Consider the following 21067-nt stretch of genomic DNA (forward strand, 5'->3'; position numbering starts at 1 on the left):
CACTCACCTGCTGATGGATGTTGGCATTATCTGCTATGAATTAAGCTTCTATGAGCACTCTTGTGCAGACCTTTTTAGGGATTTCAGTCTTCTCTTCTCTTGGGTAAATACCTAGGAGTGGGTCAGTTACTCGGTGAGTGTCTAACTTTATAAGAAACTGCCAAACAGTTTTCCAAAGTGGTTGCACCATTTTGCACCCCCATCAACAATGTCTCGGGGCCCTGGTGGCTCAGGAAGGGTATTATTTTTTTTAAAGGTGTGCTTTTTGGTGAGGAAGATTGGCCCTGAGCTAACATCTGTTGCCAATCTTCTGCGAATCTTCCTCTTTTTTTCTCCCCAAATCCCCAGTATATGGTTGTAGGTCCGTCTAGTTCTTCTATGTGGGACGCTGCCAGAGCGTGGCTTGATGAGCGGTGTGTAGGTCTGTGCCCAGGATCAGAACTAGCGAACTCTGGGCCGCCAAAGCTAAGCGTGTGAACTTAACCACTCGGCAACCAGGCCAGCCCCCATCGGGAAGGGTATTTTTGACCTAAGAGAGCCTTCAGCAGTTCTAGAGCAGGCAGAGGGGTTTCTCTAGAGAAGAGCGGGAGGGGAGGAAATGCAGCTGGAAGTTGAAGCAGATCGTGAGGGGACGCAGGAAGCCGGCGGGCACATGGGCCTGATAACGCGTGTTTTCATGGGAGCATAAGACTCGGGGGCTGGGAAGCAGGAAGTCGGGGGGACTCTGCCATTTGGAATTACAGCCTCTGAAGAAAGACAAGAGAGGAGGTTGGCGAGAGAAGTGGACAGAAGAAGTGAGATCAAGTCTCCCATGAACCAGGAGCAATTTCATTCATTCATTCATTCATTCGTTCATTTGTTCCTTCCTTCATGCAGTGCAATCATTTTGTCACCCGCAAACACTTCTCTAGCGCTCATTATACGCCAGGCTCTGGTACCCAATGGAGAACAAGAGGCCAGGGTCTCTGGACATAAACTGCTAGAGCCAGGGTCTCGTCCCTCAGAGAGAAGAGACCCAGGGAATGAGGACCAGTAAGAGGGCTCAAAAAGCAGAAATTTGAGTGGGTACAGGTGGAGGCCAGCAAAGGGGAACAATACAGGTGGGGAGGGGGCACCCACATGGGACCTTGTGGGCTGTTGCCCTTTGCATTTTGCACCTGCTGTTCCCTCTGCCCAGATACCCTTCCCCCTGATCTCTGAAGGCTGGCTCTCCCCTTCCCTTCAGGGGCCCCAGTTCAAGCATCACTCACTCGGAGAGCCTTCCCTGACCCTCTCTTTAAGCAGCCTCTCTGTCTCCCTCCTCCCATGCTTCACGTCACTTCACGGCACTCGCCACCATCGGACGTTTGTCTGTCTCCCCGGACAGAATGTCAGACCCAAGGGCAGAGATTTTTGTCTGCCGCGCTCCCTATTACAGCCCCAAGTGCCCATTACAGTGTCTAGTGCCTCGCTGAATGAATGCATGAATGAATGAATGAATGAATGAGTGGGTGAATCAATGCAGGAACGAATGGAGCTCAGGAGGTGGGGCTGGGCTGAAGGCAGAGATGCGGGAAGTCTGCGAGGACTGGGTGTTATTGGAGCCGAAGGCTGGTGAAGAGGCAGAGAGAGAGGTCCTGAGGGGAAACTGAGGCCGGCAGAGGGGAAGGAGAGCCGCGTCCAGCAGGAGGACAGCTGGTGGAGGAGCCCAGCTTCTGTCCATCAACCCCTCCCATGAAACAGCTCTGCAGAAGACCAGCAGAGGGCGCATGCGTGCGTCTGTATGAGCGCGCACGTGTGTGTGCGTGTGTGTGTATGCGTCTCTATGAGCACATTGGGTGTCTATCTTGTATCTCTTGGATGGTGTGGTGTCCATATCTGTGTTTATGTTGTGTGTGTGTTTTGTGTGTATTCTCTGTATGTGTTCTCTGTGTACTTGTGTGTGTTCTATGTACCTGCTGGTGTCTGTGTGTACCCATGTGTGTATCTGTGGTTTTATTGTGTTGTGTCTGTGCAGGTGTGGATGTTTATCTGTGGTCTGGTTGCGTTGTATGGTCTTCTCGTACGGGTTGTGTAGATGTCTATAGGTTGAGTACATGTGCCTGTGGTGCATGTGTGGTTATCTGTTGTCTGTATCTGTAATTCATTTCTAAATAAAATGGGGATAATGTTTGTTATTTCTGAGGGTTTTTGAGAGGGTTCCAGACAGTGGGCTGTGTTAACGCATCTGCAAGGGGTTGGAACCTAGGGAGGGCTCAATAAAAAATAACATTTTGCCTTTTCAGCAAGGCCCACCTTGGCCACCCTCCCCGCTGGCCACTGCACTAGCCCCAGCACTCTAAGCCCTTCATCCTACTTGACTTTTCTTCCTTTCTTTTTTTTCACAGCACTTGTGACTTTTAATATATGATACAAGGATTCTCCCCCTCGGCATGATTGACAGTGGGGCTGACCATTCTCTGTTGTGGGGGCTGTCCTCTGCATTGTAGGGTGTTGAGCAGCATCCTTGTCTCCACCCACTAGATGCCAGGAGCACCCCCGCTCCCAAACTGTGACAACCACAAAGGTCTTCAGACATTGCCCAGTGTCCCCTGGGGAGCATCATCGCCCCGGGTGAGAACCACTCGCTCTACAATTGACTTTTCATTCTGTTCATTATTTACTGTCTGTCTATCCCCACCCCCTACCAGAACATTTGCTGCAAAATGGAAGGAATTTGCTTATTTGGGGTATTGATGGATGCCCAGGTTCTAGGTTGATCCTGGCACATGGCAGGTGTTCAATATTTGTCCAAAGAATGAATGAATATTAGTGGATTCTGTGCCTGGGGTGGTGCAGGGCATCATGAATGACCTCATGCCTTCATCACAGCATCCCTTGGAGGGAGGTCCTGTCATGGCCCCCTTTTCACAGAGGAGAAAAACTGAGGCTTCCAGTAGCTACACACACACACCCGTCACCCACCCAATGGTAGAATCCAGAAGCTTAGCTGACAGGCATCCAACAAATGTCCGTATTCTCCCTTCTGGCTGAGAAGGATTGATTTAAGGGCGGGGCAGACCCAGCCTCTGGCAGGCCCCTGCAGCAGAGCTGAGGACGGAAGCTGAGCTGGCCTGGGGGGCCACGGCTGAGGGGCTTTCTCAGGAACCAGCAGGGAGGGGCCAGAACGTGGCCTGTTCAGCGTGTCTCTCTCAGAGGAAGGCCAGCCCCAGGCCTCTAAGACATGGGACCAAGCTCCAGAGTGAGGCCCCAAAACCAGCCTGGAGATGTTGCTGCAGCTCCCAGGCCACGGAGGATGGAACTGCACACACACACACACACACACACACACACACTCCCGACCCTTCCACTCTCTCAACCCCCTTCCACCTCCAACTCCCACTTCCCCCACCCTAGACTTACCCCTAGCCAAGCCCTTCCCAGAAAGGGCCCAGCGCTGTGACTGGCCAGTGGGTCCCTGGTACCAGGAATGAAGACTCAGGAGATGGGAAGGAAGGAAGAGTGGGTGGGGTGAGGGAGGGAGGGGGCTCCATTTATATCCGAGCCCTGGGCTGGGAGTCAGTTCATCATGGACACTGCCCCGTACTGCAGGTGGGGCGGCGGGCTCGAGGAGGCCCTTGGAGGTATGAGCAATGGGACTGCCTCACCATCCCCCGTGGGTCACACTCTGGCCAGTGGTTTGGGGTTTGATGGGGGAGGGGACAGGAACAGCCAAGAGGAGGCCCAAGAAGTGGGTGCAGGAGAGACACCACAGGTCCTGGAGCCAGCTGGACCTCAATTCAAATTCCAACTCTGCCACTTGGCAGCTGTGCGGCCATAGGCACATTACTTAACCTCTCTGATTCCCAGTTTCCTGGGAGGAACCCAAGTGTCCTGGGCTCGGTCCTCAGGGCCCAGGGAACCAGGATGGTCCCGGAGCAGGAGGGACCCAGGATTCTCTCTGTGTTATCCCAGGGTCCTGGGGACGCTGGGGAAGGAGACTCCTCTTCCTGGTCGTGTCTCTCATGGTGGCCACAGTCCTGTGGGCTCTCATTCTGACCGTCTTATTTTCCAAGGGTGAGTGACAGCATAATGGGGGTAGCGGAGTCTGGCCCCCATGAGGACGTAGACCTCTCTACTCCGGGTGCACCAGCTGGGTCCTGGATCCCAGACCCCTGCCTGGGTCTGAGTGTGAACACGTGTGAACAGTGTGTACATCTTCGGACTGTGTGCATCCACATGTGTGTGCATGTGTATGCATGAATGTGTGTTCATGTTCCCGGGTGTTTGTTTCCCCTCGGCGTGAGTGCACATCATGGGCGCTGGACGTTTGCCTGCCCCCTCTGTCCCTCCCAAGACAGGGGGCCCCAGCCCCCTGGGCGAAGGGACAGTTCCCGGGTCCCCCGGGGCGCGCCTGCAGGAGCCTTTCTCTGCAGCCTCCACAGAGCGCGGGGTGCTGCTCGGCCACCAGGACCTGCTGAGGACAAACGGTGCGTGCAGAATGGGGGCTCCTGGGTCCCCGGGGTGTGCGGGGCTGGAGCGCCGGGGACCTTGGAGACCGGTAGTGTTTGAGTGGGGACACGGCGATCCCTGGGGCTGGCCCAGGAGTGGGGAAGCGTGTCCCGTGAGTGCCCTGGTGTGACCTAGTGTGCGTGGGGCGGACGGGGGTCATTTCAGCTTCCAGGCAAACGGCGGTGCTGGCTGCCTTGAAGGAGAAGGTCTCGGTCTGCAATAGCTGCTGTAAGACTTGAGGGCGGAGAGGGCGGGGCTTGTGGGCTGGGGGCGGGGCTTGTGGCCAGGATCCCAGGAGGCAAGAGGGCGAAACTTGTGGCTGGGTTTGAGGTAGGTGGGTGGGCGCTGGGCTGGCTGGTGTCAGATGTCGCGCCCCCATCCTCCCACCCTTCCCAGGCCAGGGGACGCAGGCGCAGCTGCAGACCGCTCGCACCGAGCTTGGGGAGGCGCGGGAAAAGCTGTTCCAGCAGGAGAGCGCCCTAAAAGAACTCAGCGAGCGCGGTGAGGGCGGCACAGCGCCACGACCCCTCATCCCTCCGCGCGGCTGTCGATTCACGTCCTGACCCTTCTGTTACCCCGACCCTATCCTCTGATCCTGACCCTGACCATTGGAGTCTGACCTTGACGACAAGTCCCAACCTCAACCACAACTGGACCCTACCCGGCTACGACAGTCCTTGACCGCGATGTCATTCTTGACGGTGACACTGCCCGCAGACTTGAATGCTGACTTTACCTAATCGTGACCCTGCTCCTGGCCCTGACCCAGCTATAATCTGGCTTCCTTGACCTCGCAGTGACCCAGGGCTTGGCCGAAGCAGGTAGAGACCGCGAGGACATCCGCACGGAGCTGCTGCGGGCGCTGGAGGCGGCCCGGCTCAGGAACAGTGAGCAAGACTGAGGAGGGAGGGCAGGGGGGAGGGGACAAGGGGGCCCTGCTCGTGGACCTCTGGGATCCCTGAAACGCACGGACCCGCCCTTTGACCTTGGCCTGTTCTCTGTGACCCTGCCCGGGGCCCGAGGGTCCCATCCCTCCCCCGTGCTCTTCTCCGTGCTCTCCACCTGGGAGCAATCCCCCTCTTTGACCCTCGTCACCCCGCAGGCTCCTGCGAGCAGTGCCCCGCGTCGTGGCTGCCCTTCCAGGGCTCCTGCTACTTTTTCTCCGAGATAACAGCCACGTGGGACGAGGCGCAGCGCAGGTGCGTGGGCGCCGGCGCGCACCTGGTGATTGTCCGCGGCCTGGAAGAGCAGGTGTGCAGGGCGCAGCGGGAGGCGGGAGGCGGAGCGCACGGAGGGGTCGTGGCCTTGGAGGTGGGCGGGGAGAGCGGGGCGCACAGGGCCGGTTCATCTCCCCTCCCACCCAGGGCTTCCTGAGTCGGAATACGCGAGGTCGCGGCTACTGGCTGGGCCTGAGGGCGGTGCGCCGTGCGCGCAAGATCCAGAGCTACCAGTGGGTGGACGGAGTCTCGCTCAGCTTCAGGTGAGAGAAGGTACACGGGGAGGAGGACAGATCAGACGGGAGGAGAAATGCTTTGCCCGGATCTCAGGGTCTCAGTTAGGATGGGCAAGCGGGTCCAGGAACTGGCTGAGGTTAAAGTCTGGGGGTTAGAAAGTTATATCCGGGATTCGTGGTTAGGTCGGACCCTCAGGGTGTCTAGGTTAGACCTGGGCAATAAACAGGCTAGACCCTGGGAAGGAAGCCTGGACCCCAGGGCCATCCTCCGTCTAGACCCCCAGCAACACCCATGCCAAACCCCTGCAGCTACTGGAACCAGGGGGAGCCCAATGACGCTCAGGGGCGCGAGGACTGCGTCATGATGCTGCGCACGGGGATGTGGAACGACGCACCGTGCAACAGCGAGAGGGACAGCTGGATCTGCGAGAAGAGGCAGAGCTGCTGACCCCGCCCAGTGCCCCCGAGCCACGCCCACCGCCGCACGCGCGCTGTCCGAGCAGCTCACGTCAAGGATCCGCCCACCACCATCGATTTTTTTTCCCCCACCAACCACTACCGACAATCACGCTGCCTACCCCGGTCCAGGGGCTGCGCTCTGGGACCTCCGCTCCAGCTTGACTGCAACCCCTCACACATGGAGCTAACGTAGCCTAGCCGTCACCTCATCCAAAATCTCAGCTCCTTGGTCCCTGATCTCACCCTCCCTCCTTCCCTAGCCAAGGTCAGGTGTCTGAGAAGGAGCTCTTTGGGGCGCTTGCATGTTTCCCCAGCCTGAGAGGCCTCAAAGATAGGGCTTTTGTGAGCTGTCTTTGTAGCCCTAGGGGGATCAATAAAAGTTTGAGAAATGAATTCTGGCTCCGGGCTCTGGCGAGCTGTTCTAAGCTTTATTCTAGAGATCTGGTGTCCCTGTGAGTGACCCCAAACTCTCTAAGCGACCTCAAAGCCCTATGATGTCCCCAAACCCAGGGGTAACCTGCACTGGGCCAGGAGGGCAGTGGGGCTCTGGGGACACAGGAATGAGTCAGACATAGTCCTTACCCCCCAGAACCCCCTCATGCTGGTCTAGCTGGACACAGGAACCATGTGACTAGTGACTCAATGGAGAAATGCATGAAGGCGTGACAGGTGATGCCCTTGGAGGAGCCACCTTTGTCCTCAGGGACAGGGACTGTGCTGACATGCTGCAGTGGGGGCCCCTTTCCTTGAGGAGACTGGCACCCCATTGTGGAGATGACAAGGCCCTGAGGCGGGGGGGGCTGCAAAAGCTCTTTTGCCATGGGCCAGCCGGTGGTGCAGCAGTTGGCAGCAAAAGCTCTTTTGCCATGGGCCAGCCGGTGGGTGGCACAGCGGTTAAGTGCACACATTCCGCTTTGGCCGTCCAGGCTTCACAGGTTCGGTTCCTGGTGTGGACATGGCACCACTTGGCAAGCCATGCTGTGGTAGGCGTCCCACATATAAAGTAGAGGAAGATGGGCACGGATGTTAGCTCAGGGCCAGTCTTCCTCAGCAAAAAGAGGAGGATTGGTGGCAGATGTTGGCTCAGGGCTAATCTTCCTCAAAAAAAAAAAAAGAAAAAAAGTTGTAAAATGCTCTGTTGCCATAGATGGCAACAGTCAGTGTTCCAGGGGTTAGGACGTGGAATTTTCAGGGGCCACTACACAGCCTCACACAAGACGTGACCAATGACAGACTCACAGGTGGGGCAGCAGCCTGAGCACCTGCCTGGCAGCCTATGTGCTTGGTGAGCTGGGTGAATGATGATCTGAGGGAGTCACATCTTCTGGTCCAACTTCCTAACACTCAGGTGGAGACTCCTGGTGGAGTGAACGCAAGAGAGACACATTGACGGCCAGACTTTCTGCCTGTCAGGTTGAGAGCAGGCAGTCAGGCTGAAGGTGTAATGACAGGTATAGGGCAGTGCAGGCGGGCAGTATGGTCCAGGGGTTTCTCGTAGGGATTCAGCTGAGTGAGTGCTGGCTGTGGGCGAGGCAGAAGGACTAGACCCCGGAATTAAGCAGGAGCTGCTGTGGGATCCACCAAGGACCTAGTGTGCTCAGAGAAAGCCCTCTGGCTCCTGGTACCCCAGGCTCAGACCGTGGGATCCAGGGCCCAAGGGAGCGCCAGGTCAGGAGCCCAGAGAACAAGGTGGCTGGAGCGGGGACCCCCATCCTGCTGTCTGCACTCCTGGTCAGCTCACAGGTATCGACTGCTGGCTGCCTGGCTGTAACGTGCCAGCATAGAGCAGGTACACGAAGACCCTGGATGAGAGGGTCAGGGTCAAGCTCCCCCCGTCTGGACTATCAGCCCCAGGTCCTCCTCCCTCCCAGATTCAGCGTCCCTGGGAAGAAAGGAGTCCCTGGAACCTAACCCTAATCCTGGAACAGACCTTGACCTTCAGTTGGCTTTTGTTGGCCTGGAACATAGGTCTTGCCAGAAAGACTGTAGTCTACAGGCTCATGGATGGTCCAGAAAGGAGCCGGTACGCAGAGAAGCCCTGTCGTGTTTCCCTGAGAGCCTGGCTGGGCCAGGTGAGCAGTCTCAAAGACAGACCCCTTTTCCTGGAGACCCTGAGCTCTCTGAGAGAGCCCCATAGCATCTGGGATAGACCCCTGCAACAATTGTGAGATTACTGTGATGGGCCCCTCTGTGCAGAAGGACGGTCCCCCAAATATGTCCACATCTTAATCCCTGAATCTAGGAATGTCACCACATGGCTAAAGGGACTTTGCAAATGTGATGACACTAGGAGCCCTGAGGTGGGGAGATGATCCTGGATTATCCAGGTGGGCCCCTTGTCATCACAAGGACCCTTGAAAGGGAAAGAAGGAGGCAGAAGAGACTAGGGAGGGAGTCGTGGCTACAGAAGGATGGTCAGAGTGATGTGACATGAGGAGGACCTGATCCACCATTGCTGGGCTTTAAAGATGGAGGAGAGGACCAGGTGCCGAGGAGGCGTTCAGCCTTGAGAGGTGGGAAAAGGCAAGGAAAACCACTGCACACCTATGAGAATGGCCAAAATCGAGAACGCTAACAAAACCCAGGGCTGGCAAGGATGTGGAGCAACAGGAAATCTCATTCACTGCTGGTGGGAATGCAAAATGGTGAAGTGACTTTGGAAGACAGTTTGGCAGTTTCTTAAAAAACTAAACACACTCTCCCCATACAATCCAAGACTGGAGCTTCTTGATCTTTACCCAAAGGAGTTGAAAAGTTGCCCACACGAAAACCTGCACACAGATGTACTCAGCAGCCTTCTTCATTGTTGCCAAAACTTGGAAGCACCCAAGATGTCCTTCAGCAGGTGGATGAGTAAATAAACTGTGGGACACCCAGGCAATGGGGTATTATTCAGTGCTAAAGCGAAATGAGCTATCAAGCTATGAAAAGACATGGAGGAGCCTTAAATGCACATTAAAAGTGAAAGAAGCCTATCTGAAAGGGCTGCACACTGTATGATTCCAACTCTGTGACATTCCAGAAAAGGCAAAATGATGGAGACAATAAAGAGATCAGTGGTTGCCAAGGGTTAGCAGGGAGGAGGGGATGAAGAGTGGAGCATAGAGGATTTTTAGGGCAGTGAAACTCCTCTGTATGATACTGTGACGATGGATCCATGTCATTGCACATTTGTCCAAACCCATAGAATGTGCAACACCAAAAGTGAAGCCCAATGTCAGCTATGGACCTTGAGTGATGATGACGTGTCCGTGTAGGTTCATCAATTGTAATAAAGGTACCACTCTGGTGGGGGATATTGATAATCCGGGAGGCTGTGCCTGTGTGCTGTGTGTGTGTGTGGGCAGGGGCCACGTGGGAAATCTCTGTGCCTTCTGCTCAATTTTGCTGTGAACCTAAAACTGCTCCCCAAAAATAGTCTTAACGACAACAAGAAAAGAAAGGAAATGGATTTTCCTGTAGGGCTTCCAGAAAGATGCCTCCGTGCCAACACCTTAACATTAGGCTAGTGAGACCAGTGTCAGACTTCCGACCTCCAGAACCTGAGTACTGAATCTGTGTTGTTTTCAGTCGCTGAGTTTGAAGTCTTTTGTTACAGCAGCCACAGGAAACTAATTCACGGGCTGCCCTGGAGCTCCCCATACTCAGCAGGAACCACGTATAACACAGCTGCCACCTGTGATGATCCCGTAACTCACTTTAACATGTCAGTGAGTGAATGTCCGCCCCCATAGATGCAACTCAACTCAACAAAACCCACTGGAAACATCAGTAATAAACTTTTCACATCCCTAACGTGGCAGTTACCTGCTGGTAATCTGACAACACACATGTAACTTACATTAACTGGAGTGGCCATGTGTCTCCGTTTGTCTCAAATTGTCCTGGTTTGCGATTGTCTTGGCTATAATTCTTGCTTTACAATTCTTTTTAACCTCCAGCTTAATGAGGTATGATTTACATACAATAAAAGGCACCCATTTATCACACCCGTTAGGATGGCATCTGCGAAAAAATGCGAACAGAAAGTAACAAGTGTCGACAAGAACGAGGAGAAATTTGAACCAGCAATGCCTCATTGCTGGGAGGAATGTAAAATGGTGCAGCCGCTATGGGAAACAGTATGGCGCTGCCTCAAAAAATTAAAAATAGAATTACCATACGATCCAGCAATTTCCCTTCTGGGTCTATACCTAAAAGAATTGAGAGCAGAGTCTCAAAAAGATATTTGCACACCCGTGTTCATAGCAACATTATTCACAACAGCCAACAGGGAGAAACAACCCAGGTGTCCATTGGTGGATGGATGGATAAACAAAAGGTGGTCCATCCATACAATGGAATATTATTCAGTCTTAAAAAGGAAGGAAATTCTGACACGTGCTACAGGATGGATGAACTTGGAGGATATTCTGCTGTGTGACATAAACCGGTCACAAAAGGACAAATACTTCATTATTTCCCTTACGTGAGTTATCTAGAGTAGTCAAACTCACAGAAACAGAAAGTAGAATGGTGGTTGAGGTGGGGTGAGGGCGAAATGGGGAGTTGGTGTTTAATGAGCATAGACTTTCAGTTTGGCAAGATGAAAAGATTTTGGAGACTGGTTCCACAACAATGTGAATACACTTAACACCACTGAAATGTACAATTGAAAATGGTCAAGATGTGAAGTTTATGTTATCTGTATTTTACTCCACAATTAAAATTAATAATTTTTTTTGGTGTGGAAGATTGGCCCTGAGCTAACATCTGTGCCAATCTTCCTCTATTGTGTGTGGGACGCCACCACAGCATGGCCTGATGAGCAGTGCTAGGTCCACACCCGGGATCTGAACCTGCGAACCCCCGGCCACCCAAGTGGAGCATGTGAACCTAACCACTACGCCACTGGGTCAGCCCCAATAATTTTTTAAGTGCACACATTTCAAGTTTACAATTCAATGAGTTTTGAGAAATGTACAGCGGTGTAGCCACCACCACACTGCAGGCGTAGAACATTTCCATCCTCCCCTGAAATTCCTTCCTGCCCCTCTCAGACAGTCCTCACCCCACCCCTGCCCCAGGCCACCGCTCAGCTGCTCCCCATCACCATGGACCACACTTGTCATGTCTCCAATGTCATATGAATAGACTCGCACAGTGTGGACTCTTTTGTGCCTGGATTCTTTCTCCAGGCAGAATTTTTTTGGGAGGTTCCCCCATGCTGTTGTGTGCATCTACAGTGTGTTCCTTGTCATTGATGAACCTTCCTCTGTTGTGTGGCTGGACCACAATCTGTGTCTCCATTCACCCGCCGATGGATGTCGGCATTGTCTCCAATGTGAGTTGCTATGAATTAAGCTGCTGCGAACACTCTTGTACAGATCTTTTTATGGATTTCATTTTTCACTTCTCTTGGGTAAATACCTAGGAGTGAGTCAGATCGTGGGGGAATGTTTATAAGAAACTGCCAAACCACTTTCCAAAGTGGTTGCACCATTTTGCACCCCCATCAACAATGTCTTGAGGCCCTGGTGGCTCAGGGTGGGTATTTTTGACCCAAGAGAGCCTTCAGCAGCTCTGGAACAGGCCCGGGGGGGTTTCTCTAGAGAAGAGCAGGAGGGGAGGAAATGCAGCTGGAAGTTGAAGCAGATCATGAGGGGAGGCAGGAAGCCGGCGGGAACATGGGCCTGATAACACGTGTTTTCACGGGAAGATAAGACTCAGGGGCTGGGAAGCAGGAGAGGGGGGCACTCTGCTACTTGGAATTACAGCCTCTGAACCAGCCCAAGGAGGAGATTGGAGAGAGAAGCCGGAGGGAAGAAGTGAGATCAAGTCTCCCGTGAATAAGGAGCCATTTCATGCATTCATGCATTCATTCTTTCATTTCTTCATTCAAAGCAACCATATTCTCACCCACAAATTCTTATTATATGCGGGGCAGTGGCATTCCAATGGAGGACAAGAGGTTGGGGTCTCTGGCCACAGAGAATCCTGAAAACCCTTGGGCTTAGCAGAAGCAGCCCACCCACAAAATGGTATAGACTCTATGAGCCCATTTCTATGAAGTTCCACAACAGGCATGATTGCCTGGGAGCTGAGGTGGAGATTGGCCGAGAATGGCCTTGAAAGAACTTTCTGGAGCGATGGGAGTGTTCTGTACCTTGATGGGAATTTGGGTTCCACGGGTGAATGTATTTGTCAAAGCTCAAAGAAAACACTCTTGGGATCTGTGCATTTCATCCTACGCTATCTTCCTCAAAAGGAAAAAAGTAAAAAGGGTGGTCAACCAATATTGGAATCTAGTTTGTGTTCTGCATGCCGGCGTGTGTACGGGGAAGTGGACTGCTGTTGGCAACTTACTTTGAAATGCATTAAAAAATAAGATGGATTAAGGGGTGGATTGGTAAACAGATTCGTCATGAAGGAAGTAGAGGCAATATTGATTGTAGAATCTAAGGGTGGGTTTTTCACCCTAAAACTCAACTTTCCTGGTTGCTTGAAAATTGTCATAATGAAATGTCGGGGTTCAGGCTGGGGGTGCTGCCGTCTGGGCCTCACAGCCTGGCGGAGAGAGCAGGAGGCGGTGAGGAGGCACAGAAGGTGGTGTGCCCACCTGGAGAGGTCGGAGGTGGAACATTCTGGAAAAGCAACCCCCTCTTCCCCACACTTGTGGCCTGAGGGGTTGGGAGGGTGAGGGAAAGAGCATCTGCCTTGGAGAGGCCAAGGAGGCTTGTGCTGGGCGGCAGGGGGTGGGGGCAGGAGAGGCCCCTTCAGGCTTCCCTCCGACTCTTTCCCAGTGGGGGTCCCCGCCAACAGGCCTCTGAGTGACCACATGACCATGGTCTCTGGAACCAAGTCAGCAAGTCAGTGGTGACCCTGAAGCCCAGCCAGTGTTTCCTGAACAGACCGGCCCCACCCGTCACCCCACTTTCCAAGGAAATGGCCTTGGGACAGAGTTGCTTGTCCTTTCCAGCCTCATGCCTCCTCCTTACTATCCCAGGAAACCCCCTGGGAGCCCGAGGTGTCTTACCAGGTTGGCTGAGGAGTCTGGGGAAGCCCCCAGGGTGGAAGGGACACACTCTCCTCCAGCCCTTGGCGGCCCCTTCCCCGTCTTCCACAACGTCGCTGGACTCTCCCCTCTTCTGTGTCCCCAGATCCGGTCACAGATGACTGGAACAGGTGAATTCAGCAGACGCCAACAGAAAGCACTGAGTCTGAAATCTGTGCTTGCCACTTATGTGCTGGGTGAGCCTGGGCATGTGTCTTTGCCTCTCTGTGCCTCAGTGTTTGCGTCTATCAAGTAGGAATAACACCAGCCACAGCATCTACCTCCTAGGGCGTTGTGCAGCTGAATAATGAGCCCCTGACCTTCTGTGGGAAAAGGGGCTTTGCAGGTGAGATGAAGTTAGGGATCTGGAGATAAGGAGGTGATCCTGGATTCCCCGGGGGCCCCATGTCATCACAAGGGTCCTTAGAAGAGGGAGGCAGGAGGGTCAGAGTCAGAGAGAGAGAGATGTGACAACAGAAGCACAGGCGGAGAGAGACGGGATGACATCACACTCCTCACTTTGAAGATGGAGGAGAGAGCCACGAGCCAAGGAATGTGGGCACCTCTGGGACCTGGGAAAAAGCAAGGAGCCGCGTCCTCTCTAGAATCCCCAGAAGGAGCTCAGCCCTGTCGCCACCTCGACTTCAGCCCAGTGAGATCTGTGCTGGGGACATTAACTTCCAGACTTCCAGCCAGTAAATTGATGTTTTTAAAGCCACCAGGTCAGGACCATTCCTTACAGCAGTCATGGGAAACTCACACATATACGATGCCTGTAAAGCACCTACTGTGCGCCCAGCCCTGAACCCTGGGCGGGGGACTAGGTGGTGACGATGGGCACTGTCCCTGCCCTCCAGGGGCTCATGATCTAGTGGGGTTCAGGCAATGAACAAGCAAACACGTTCACACAAAGAGGGGGCCACAGAGACCATTATAGGGGGGTCTGCGGCGCTAGGGGCTGCTTTGGCTGGTCCCCCTCCCCCACCCACAGAGAGCAGAGACCAGAGGATGAGGAAAGACCAGCGAGGGGGATCAGAAAGCAGAAAAGCGAGCAGATGTAGCTGATAGGAGTGAAGGAGGAACAATGCAGGCAGGCAAGCGGGCAGCCACACGGGGCCGCAGCCCAATGTGGCTTCGGCTTCAGGAAGTAGGGCTAACGATGTTCCCGTTTAGTGAGTGCTTCTTCCTCTCCAGTGTTGTGTGGACAGCTTTACACACACAACAACCCATGTGGGAGAATTGGGGGCGGGGGGGGGCGGTCACCACTCGGGGGTAGTGACCAGGTGCATCCAGCAGGGGACAGCACTCCTATGGTCCTGGCTGTCCTAGGGAACCAGCAGGCAGAATAGTTGGATGGAGTAGAAAAAGCACATGACCCTAGACCGAAGTCCCTAAGGGGCTGAGGGCCTGGGTCCTTGAAAGTGGGACCTGGGAACTTGGATTCTGGGTCCCTGAGGGTCAAGACCGGGATCCTGGCTTCCTGGGTCCCTCCGGGGCTGGTGTCCTGGATTTTTGGGTCCCTGAGGGTCAGGACGGGGGTCCTGGAGTCCTGGATCTCAAAAGGCTAGATGCCTGGATTTCTAAGGGTGGGGCATGGAGTCCTGGCTTCCTGGGTCCCTGTTGGCCTGGGCCTGGGTCTCTGAGGGGCTGGGGGCCTGGAGGGCTGGATTTCAGGGTCTCCAGGAAGGCGAGAACGGGAGTCCCTGAGGGTGGAGCCTGGGGTCCAGGATTTCTGGATCTCTGAGAGACTGGGACCCATCTTCCAGCCTGGTCTCCACACAATATCCCATCCTCTCATTGAACCTCGGGCATTCTCGGAGAGAAATCCCCAAATCTTCCAGCGCAGGCTGGGAATGGTCTCAGGAATCCCAGGATGGACTGGCTCAGCCCCCTGAGCCCTGGGGGGGGGGGGGGGGGGGGGGTTGCGGTGCTGGGGTCTGAGGGCTGGAGGGAGTGGGCAGCGGGCCTGCGAGGCCCTCCAGAAGGAAGGCTGTGGACAAGCCAACCTCTGTGTCCCCCCTCATCATGAGCCCCCCTCCAACCTCTCCCCAGCCTCCAACAACACACAAAAACAAAACCAGCCAAGCTCCAGACTTCGAGGCTCCAGGAAGGCGAAAACACAGAGTCAGCCTCTTGCCCTTCCACACACACCCTCCCTCTTCCTATTGACCTGCTCTCTGCAGGGGTGAGGGGTCAGAGGTGAGTGGGGAGGGGTGCATGTGGCTGGAGGTGTATGTGGCTGTGAGCTCAGGGCCCCTCCAGAAACGGGGCCCAGTCCTGCCCTCTGGGAGTTTCCAGTCCAAGAGAGACCGATCCAGTGCAGCTCAGGGCTGGGCTCAGGGGTGGACAGAGAACTGCGGGGCTCAGAGGAGCCCCTGGCCCGCCTCTGCCGTCAGGGAGGCCTCCAGGCAAACTGGCGCTGCAGGCTAGCTCGGCACTCTGGGCATGGGAACCTGCCCGTGCAAAGGCCCAGAGGTGCGTGCGAGAGAGCACAGTTTGTGGAGTTCTGTGAGCCTGGGCGCTTGGGGAAGTGCCTTTGTGTGCTTGTAGGAAGTGGAGGGAGGTGCGGCTGGAGAGGCCAGCAGCGGGGGCCTTGAACTGAAGGTGAGGGAAGCTGGCACTCTGGGCCCACAGCAGAAGTGAGCCATGGAAGGTTGTAAACAGGCGGAAGATGTGGTCAGGTGGCTGCTGTGCGAGGAAAGGACTGAGGAGGGGGTGGCAGGAGACCAGACAGGGGGCTGCTGCCATTGTCCAGGAGAGAGGATGGTGGCTGGGGTTGGCGTCATGGAAAAGGAGAGACAGGACCCATCAGAAGATGAAGAATGTGGAAGGTAGGGCCAGGGAGGAGGCAGGGGGATGCCCGGGGCTCTGGCCCATGGCCGGGTGGTCGTGGCCAATGTTGTGCCCAGCTTGGGGCAAGGATACCATCTGGGGTCACTCTGCTCCAGTCACACTGGCCTCCCAGATGTTGCTCCAACACACTATGCAGGGTCCCCAGCTCGCCACCATGGAGTAGGGAGGGGCCGCCACACAGGGCCTTGCATCCTGTTCCAGTTTGCACCTGCTGCTCCCTCTGCCCAGATACCCTTCCCCCTGATCTCTGAAGGCTGGCTCTCCCCTTCCCTTCAGGGGCCCCAGTTCAAGCATCACTCACTCGGAGAGCCTTCCCTGACCCTCTCTTTAAGCAGCCCCTCTGTCTCCCTCCTCCCACTGCTTCACATCACTTCACGGCACTCGCCACCATCGGACGTTTGCCCGTCTCCCCGGACAGAATGTCAGACCCAAGGGCAGGGATTTTTGTCTGCCGCGCTCCCTATTACAGCCCCAAGCGCCCATCACAGTGTCCAGTGCCTCACTGAATGAATGCATGCATGAATGAATGAATGAGTGGGTGAATCAATGCAGGAACGAATGGAGCTCAGGAGGTGGGGCTGGGCTGAAGGGAGAGATGCAGGAAGTCAGCGAGGACTGGGTGTTATTGGAGCCGAAGGCTGGTGGAGAGGCAGAGAGAGGTCCTGGGGGTAAACTGAGGCCGGCAGAGGGGAAAGAGAGCCGAGTCCAGCAGGAGGATGGCTGGTGGAGGAGCCCGGCTTCTGTCGTTAACCTCCCCACGAAACAGCTCTGCAGAAGACCGGCAGAGGGTGCATGCGTGTGTCTGTGTGAGCGTGCACGTCTGTGTGTCTGTGTGTCTGAGCGTGTGTTGCATACTGTGTTGTGTGTCTCTGTATGTCTGTGCATTTTGTTGGCATGTGTTTCTCTGCATTTATATGTGTGTTTGTGTATGCGATTGTGTTGTGTGTGTAGCTCTGTGAGCACATTGGGTGTGTTGACCTTATTTCTGTAGTTGGATTGTGTGGTGTTGAATCTGTGTGTTCACGTCATGTGTGTGTTTTGTGTGTACTGTCCGTGTGTCTTGTGTGTACTTGTGTGTGTTTCGATGTATCTGTTGGTATCTGTGTGTCCCTGTGTGTGTGCTGTGGGTGTCCGTGGTTTTATTGTGTTGTCTGTGTGTGTGTGTATGTTTATCTGTGGTGTGGTTGTGTCATGTGGTCTTTATCTTTGTGTATGTGTTGTGTAGATGTCCATGGGTTGAATCTGTAGTTTTGTTGTATTGTGTGTTGGTGTGTGTTTCTTGTTGCTTGTGTTGCATCTGTTTCCATATGTTTGTCTGTACTTCTGTGTGTATCTGTGTGTATGAATTGTATATGTCTATTGTGTGTGCGTGTGGTTTTATTTGGTTGTGCGTGTCTGTAGTTTGACTGACCCCTGCGGTCTATATCTTTGTGGATGTGTTGTATAGATGTCTCTGGGTTGTGTCTGTTTGTGCTCTTACTGTGTGGTGTCTGTGTGTGTATTGGGTGTGTTGTCTGTGGTTCGGTAGCGGGGTGCCCGTCAATCTGTGTGTGTGTGTGTCTCTGTGTATTTGTGTGACTCTGTGAGTGATGGCGTGGCATTACTCCAGGTGTGTGTGTCCGTGTGTCTGCGTGTTGGGGGCCCCACCACCCCCAACCCCCCCCACCCCTCACCCTAGTGACTCGCAGCAGCTGTCGATTGGGCTCAACTCCAGTTCTTCAGAATTCTCACTTCCCCACAGTGGGGGGGGCCGCTGTGAGAGACTGTGAGACATCCGGGCGGGCCGGGGAGGGGACACTCGGACCCCTGAGCTTCCAGGGCCAGGAGTCCAGTGCCCTCGTCTGTGGGGGAAACTGAGGCCCAAGAAGGGGGGAGACTGCTTAAGCCACATGGTCAAGGTTGGGGGAGGCCACAAGGCTGCTGGCCCCTCTCTGTCTTCCCCTCCAGGTCCGGGGACCTCTGGGAGAGGAAGACGTGGATTTCCCCTGGCTGGGGGCGGGGGGCAGGGTACCAGCCGATGACTTCGAGGTCACAAAGTCCCCTGCGGGGACCTGTGGCAGCAGGAAATATTTAGGAGAAAAGTCCAGCAGCCGTCTCTGCTTCTCCCAGAGTGGTCTGCTCAGACGTCACCCCACGTCCCTCAAGTTTCTGAATCATCCGGTCTGAACCGGCTCTCCCCCCACCCCCACCGGCTACCCCCGAGCCTGCTTTCCACCAACAGCAATTGTCCTGTGGATTTGTGGACTTCAACCCGGTTTTTATGCTGCCCCGGGATGGACCTTGAAGACATGATGCTCAGTGAAATAAGCCCGTCACAGAAGGACAAATCCTGTGTGATTCCACTCACGGGAGGTCCCTAGAGGAGTCACATGCACAGAGACAGAAAGTAGGATGGTGGGGCCAGGGGCTGGGGGCCGAGGATGGGGAGTCAGCGTTTCATGGGGACAAAGCTCCAGTTTGAGAAGGTGAGAAAGTTCTGGAGATGGATGGAGGGGATGGTTGCACAACAAAATGTGAGTGCACTTAATGCCACTGAAAATGATTAAATGGTAAATTCGATGTTATGTATATTTTACCACGATTAAAAACAAAAAGTTTTGTCTCCTCCCTCACGAGAGCTGGGACTTTGTCTTGTTCCCAGAGCCCAGCACACAGTAGATGCTCAAGAAATGGTTGTTGAGGGGCTGGCCCCGTGGCTGAGTGGTTAAGTTCGCGCGCTCCGCTGCAGGCGGCCCAGTGTTTCGTTGGTTCGAATCCTGGGTGCGGACATGGCACTGCTCATCAAACCACACTGAGGCAGCGTCCCACATGCCACAACTAGAAGGACCCACAACGAAGAATATACAACTATGTACCGGGGGGCTTGGGAGAAAAAGGAAAAAAATAAAATCTTAAAAAAAAAAAAAAAGAAATGGTTGTTGAATGAATGATGGGGGAGACAAGTGATCTGTTCACAGCAGATGGAGGGACAGATGGGGACAGAGAGAAAGAGCGAAAGTGTGTTGAAGCCTGAAGCCAGTATCTTCTCCTTTAAATCATGGTTTGAGGCAGAGGTTCTCACTTAGGGGTGACTCTGCCACCCAGGCGACATTTGGTGATGTCTGGAGACAATTTTGGTTGTCACGATTAGGTGGAAGAGGGAGGTGCAGCTGGCATCTAGTGGGTAGAGGCCACGGATGCTGCCCACCACCCTACACAGGGCAGAGCAGCCCCCATAACAAGGTATCATCCAGCCCCAATGTCAACAGCGTGGAGAAAGAGAAACAGCTTTAGGGGCACCTCCTCTTGGAAGCCCTCCTGGATTTGACACACCGACTGTCTTCCACACACACACACACTTCCCCTTCCCTTCTCCCTCTCGCCACATCAGGAGAGGTTAAACAGGCGGGGTGAGCCCGGGGCTGCGCCGGATCGGGTTGGGGTCAGGATCGCGAGGTCCCTTCCTCACGTCTGCAGCACGCGGGGCCCTGTCCCAGGTGCTGAGGTGCTGTGTTGAGCGCGGTGGAGGCGGCTACGCGCCGCACGGAGCGCAGGTTGGGGTTTCGAAATGGAACATCGTTAGGGGCGAGCTAGGGGTGAGCTGGGGGCGAGTAGGGCAGGGCTGGGGAGGCGGTGGGATCCCGCCTGGGGATCCTTCATGGTGGTTGCGAGGTCCCTGACTCGCTCCTGCTGAGTCGGGATTCGGGACTGGCTATGCGCTCGGTGCAGCCCGAGGTTCAAGGATCCCAAACCTGAAAGGAGAACCGACACCTTCAGATCAAGGCCCACATCCGCACGGTTTCCTGTTTTTCCCCTAAACTGAGCAAGAGACGTAGGTTGACACCGCAAGGAGTGGGGGAGGCCATCGCGTCACAGGGTCCCGGCAGCCCGCAGAGTCAGGGGTCAAGATTTCACCCCCAAAGCATCCTCTTGTCTTGGCAGGGACCGAGAACCGCACGGCCGTGGAGCCTGGAAGGACCTGCAGGGCCAGTGGGCCCCAGTGGGGCTGAGGGTGGGGCCACCTGGATCTTAGAACGCTCAGAAACTCAGAACACCAAATGCCATCCAGCCCCATCCTCTGTCCCAAGTCCTGTCCTGTGTCCTCATCACTAGGACAGCCCCACTGTCCACCTAGACGCTCCGGGGGACAGCCGGGCATTTTCCACAGCATTTTCTGAGTAACCCCTCCCCCCACACACACACACATCCCACCCATCACCAAAGCCCGTCTCTTCTCAAACCAACCTCATCTCTCCATCCCCATCGCTGCTGCCCCAGGCCACCTCTTCTGGCCCCCTGACCAGGTGACAGCCCCCTCAGTGTCCCCACTCCCCCTTGGCCCCCATGACAGCCCCCCCAGGGTCCCCACCCCACCCAGACCTCCTGCTGTCTTTTGTCCGCTCAGCAGCCCCCAGTGACCCCTCTCTGATGCCCACCTGACAACTCTATTCCTCGCTTAAAATGGTCATCCTCTGTCACTTGCCAGACCATGCAATGGGTTCAAGCCCCCACAACTAGCCCAGATCGAGGTTCAGAGAGATATTCGGGGGCCCAGAACAAGCAGCCTCAGCCCACCCGCGTCATTCATTCAATAGACGGGGACTGATGGCTACCTGTCCCCACGCTGGGGACACAGTGTGATAGACAGTCCCCTCTGTCCTGGAGTGCAAAGTCCTGGGGACCTTCCAGCCAGGCCCCTCCCCAGCCAGTGGCTGGCCCAGGTCAGTCCTGGTTGAGAGGTGGGACATGGGGGCACCGGTGGGCTTCTTCTGGCATGAGAGGCAGGGTGCCAAGCCTGAGGTGGGGAGGCGGCCCATCCA

The 21067-nt window shown here is 55.1% G+C and overlaps 1 protein-coding gene across 1 annotated transcript; it reads left to right on the plus strand.

The window, feature by feature from the left end:
• Positions 1-3547: 3547 nt before the first annotated feature.
• On the plus strand, positions 3548-6769 carry LOC124251795 (C-type lectin domain family 4 member G-like). The gene is made up of 9 exons (XM_046684673.1): positions 3548-3602; positions 3934-4035; positions 4395-4448; positions 4636-4698; positions 4867-4971; positions 5268-5357; positions 5573-5721; positions 5835-5950; positions 6233-6769. The coding sequence occupies exons 1-9, from the start codon at positions 3548-3550 to the stop codon at positions 6369-6371; spliced, it is 873 nt and encodes a 290-aa protein (XP_046540629.1). The 3' UTR covers positions 6372-6769.
• Positions 6770-21067: the final 14298 nt, after the last annotated feature.

Source organism: Equus quagga, chromosome 14 (assembly GCF_021613505.1).
Source record: "Equus quagga isolate Etosha38 chromosome 14, UCLA_HA_Equagga_1.0, whole genome shotgun sequence".
In the NCBI taxonomy this organism is placed as follows: Eukaryota; Metazoa; Chordata; class Mammalia; order Perissodactyla; family Equidae; genus Equus; species Equus quagga.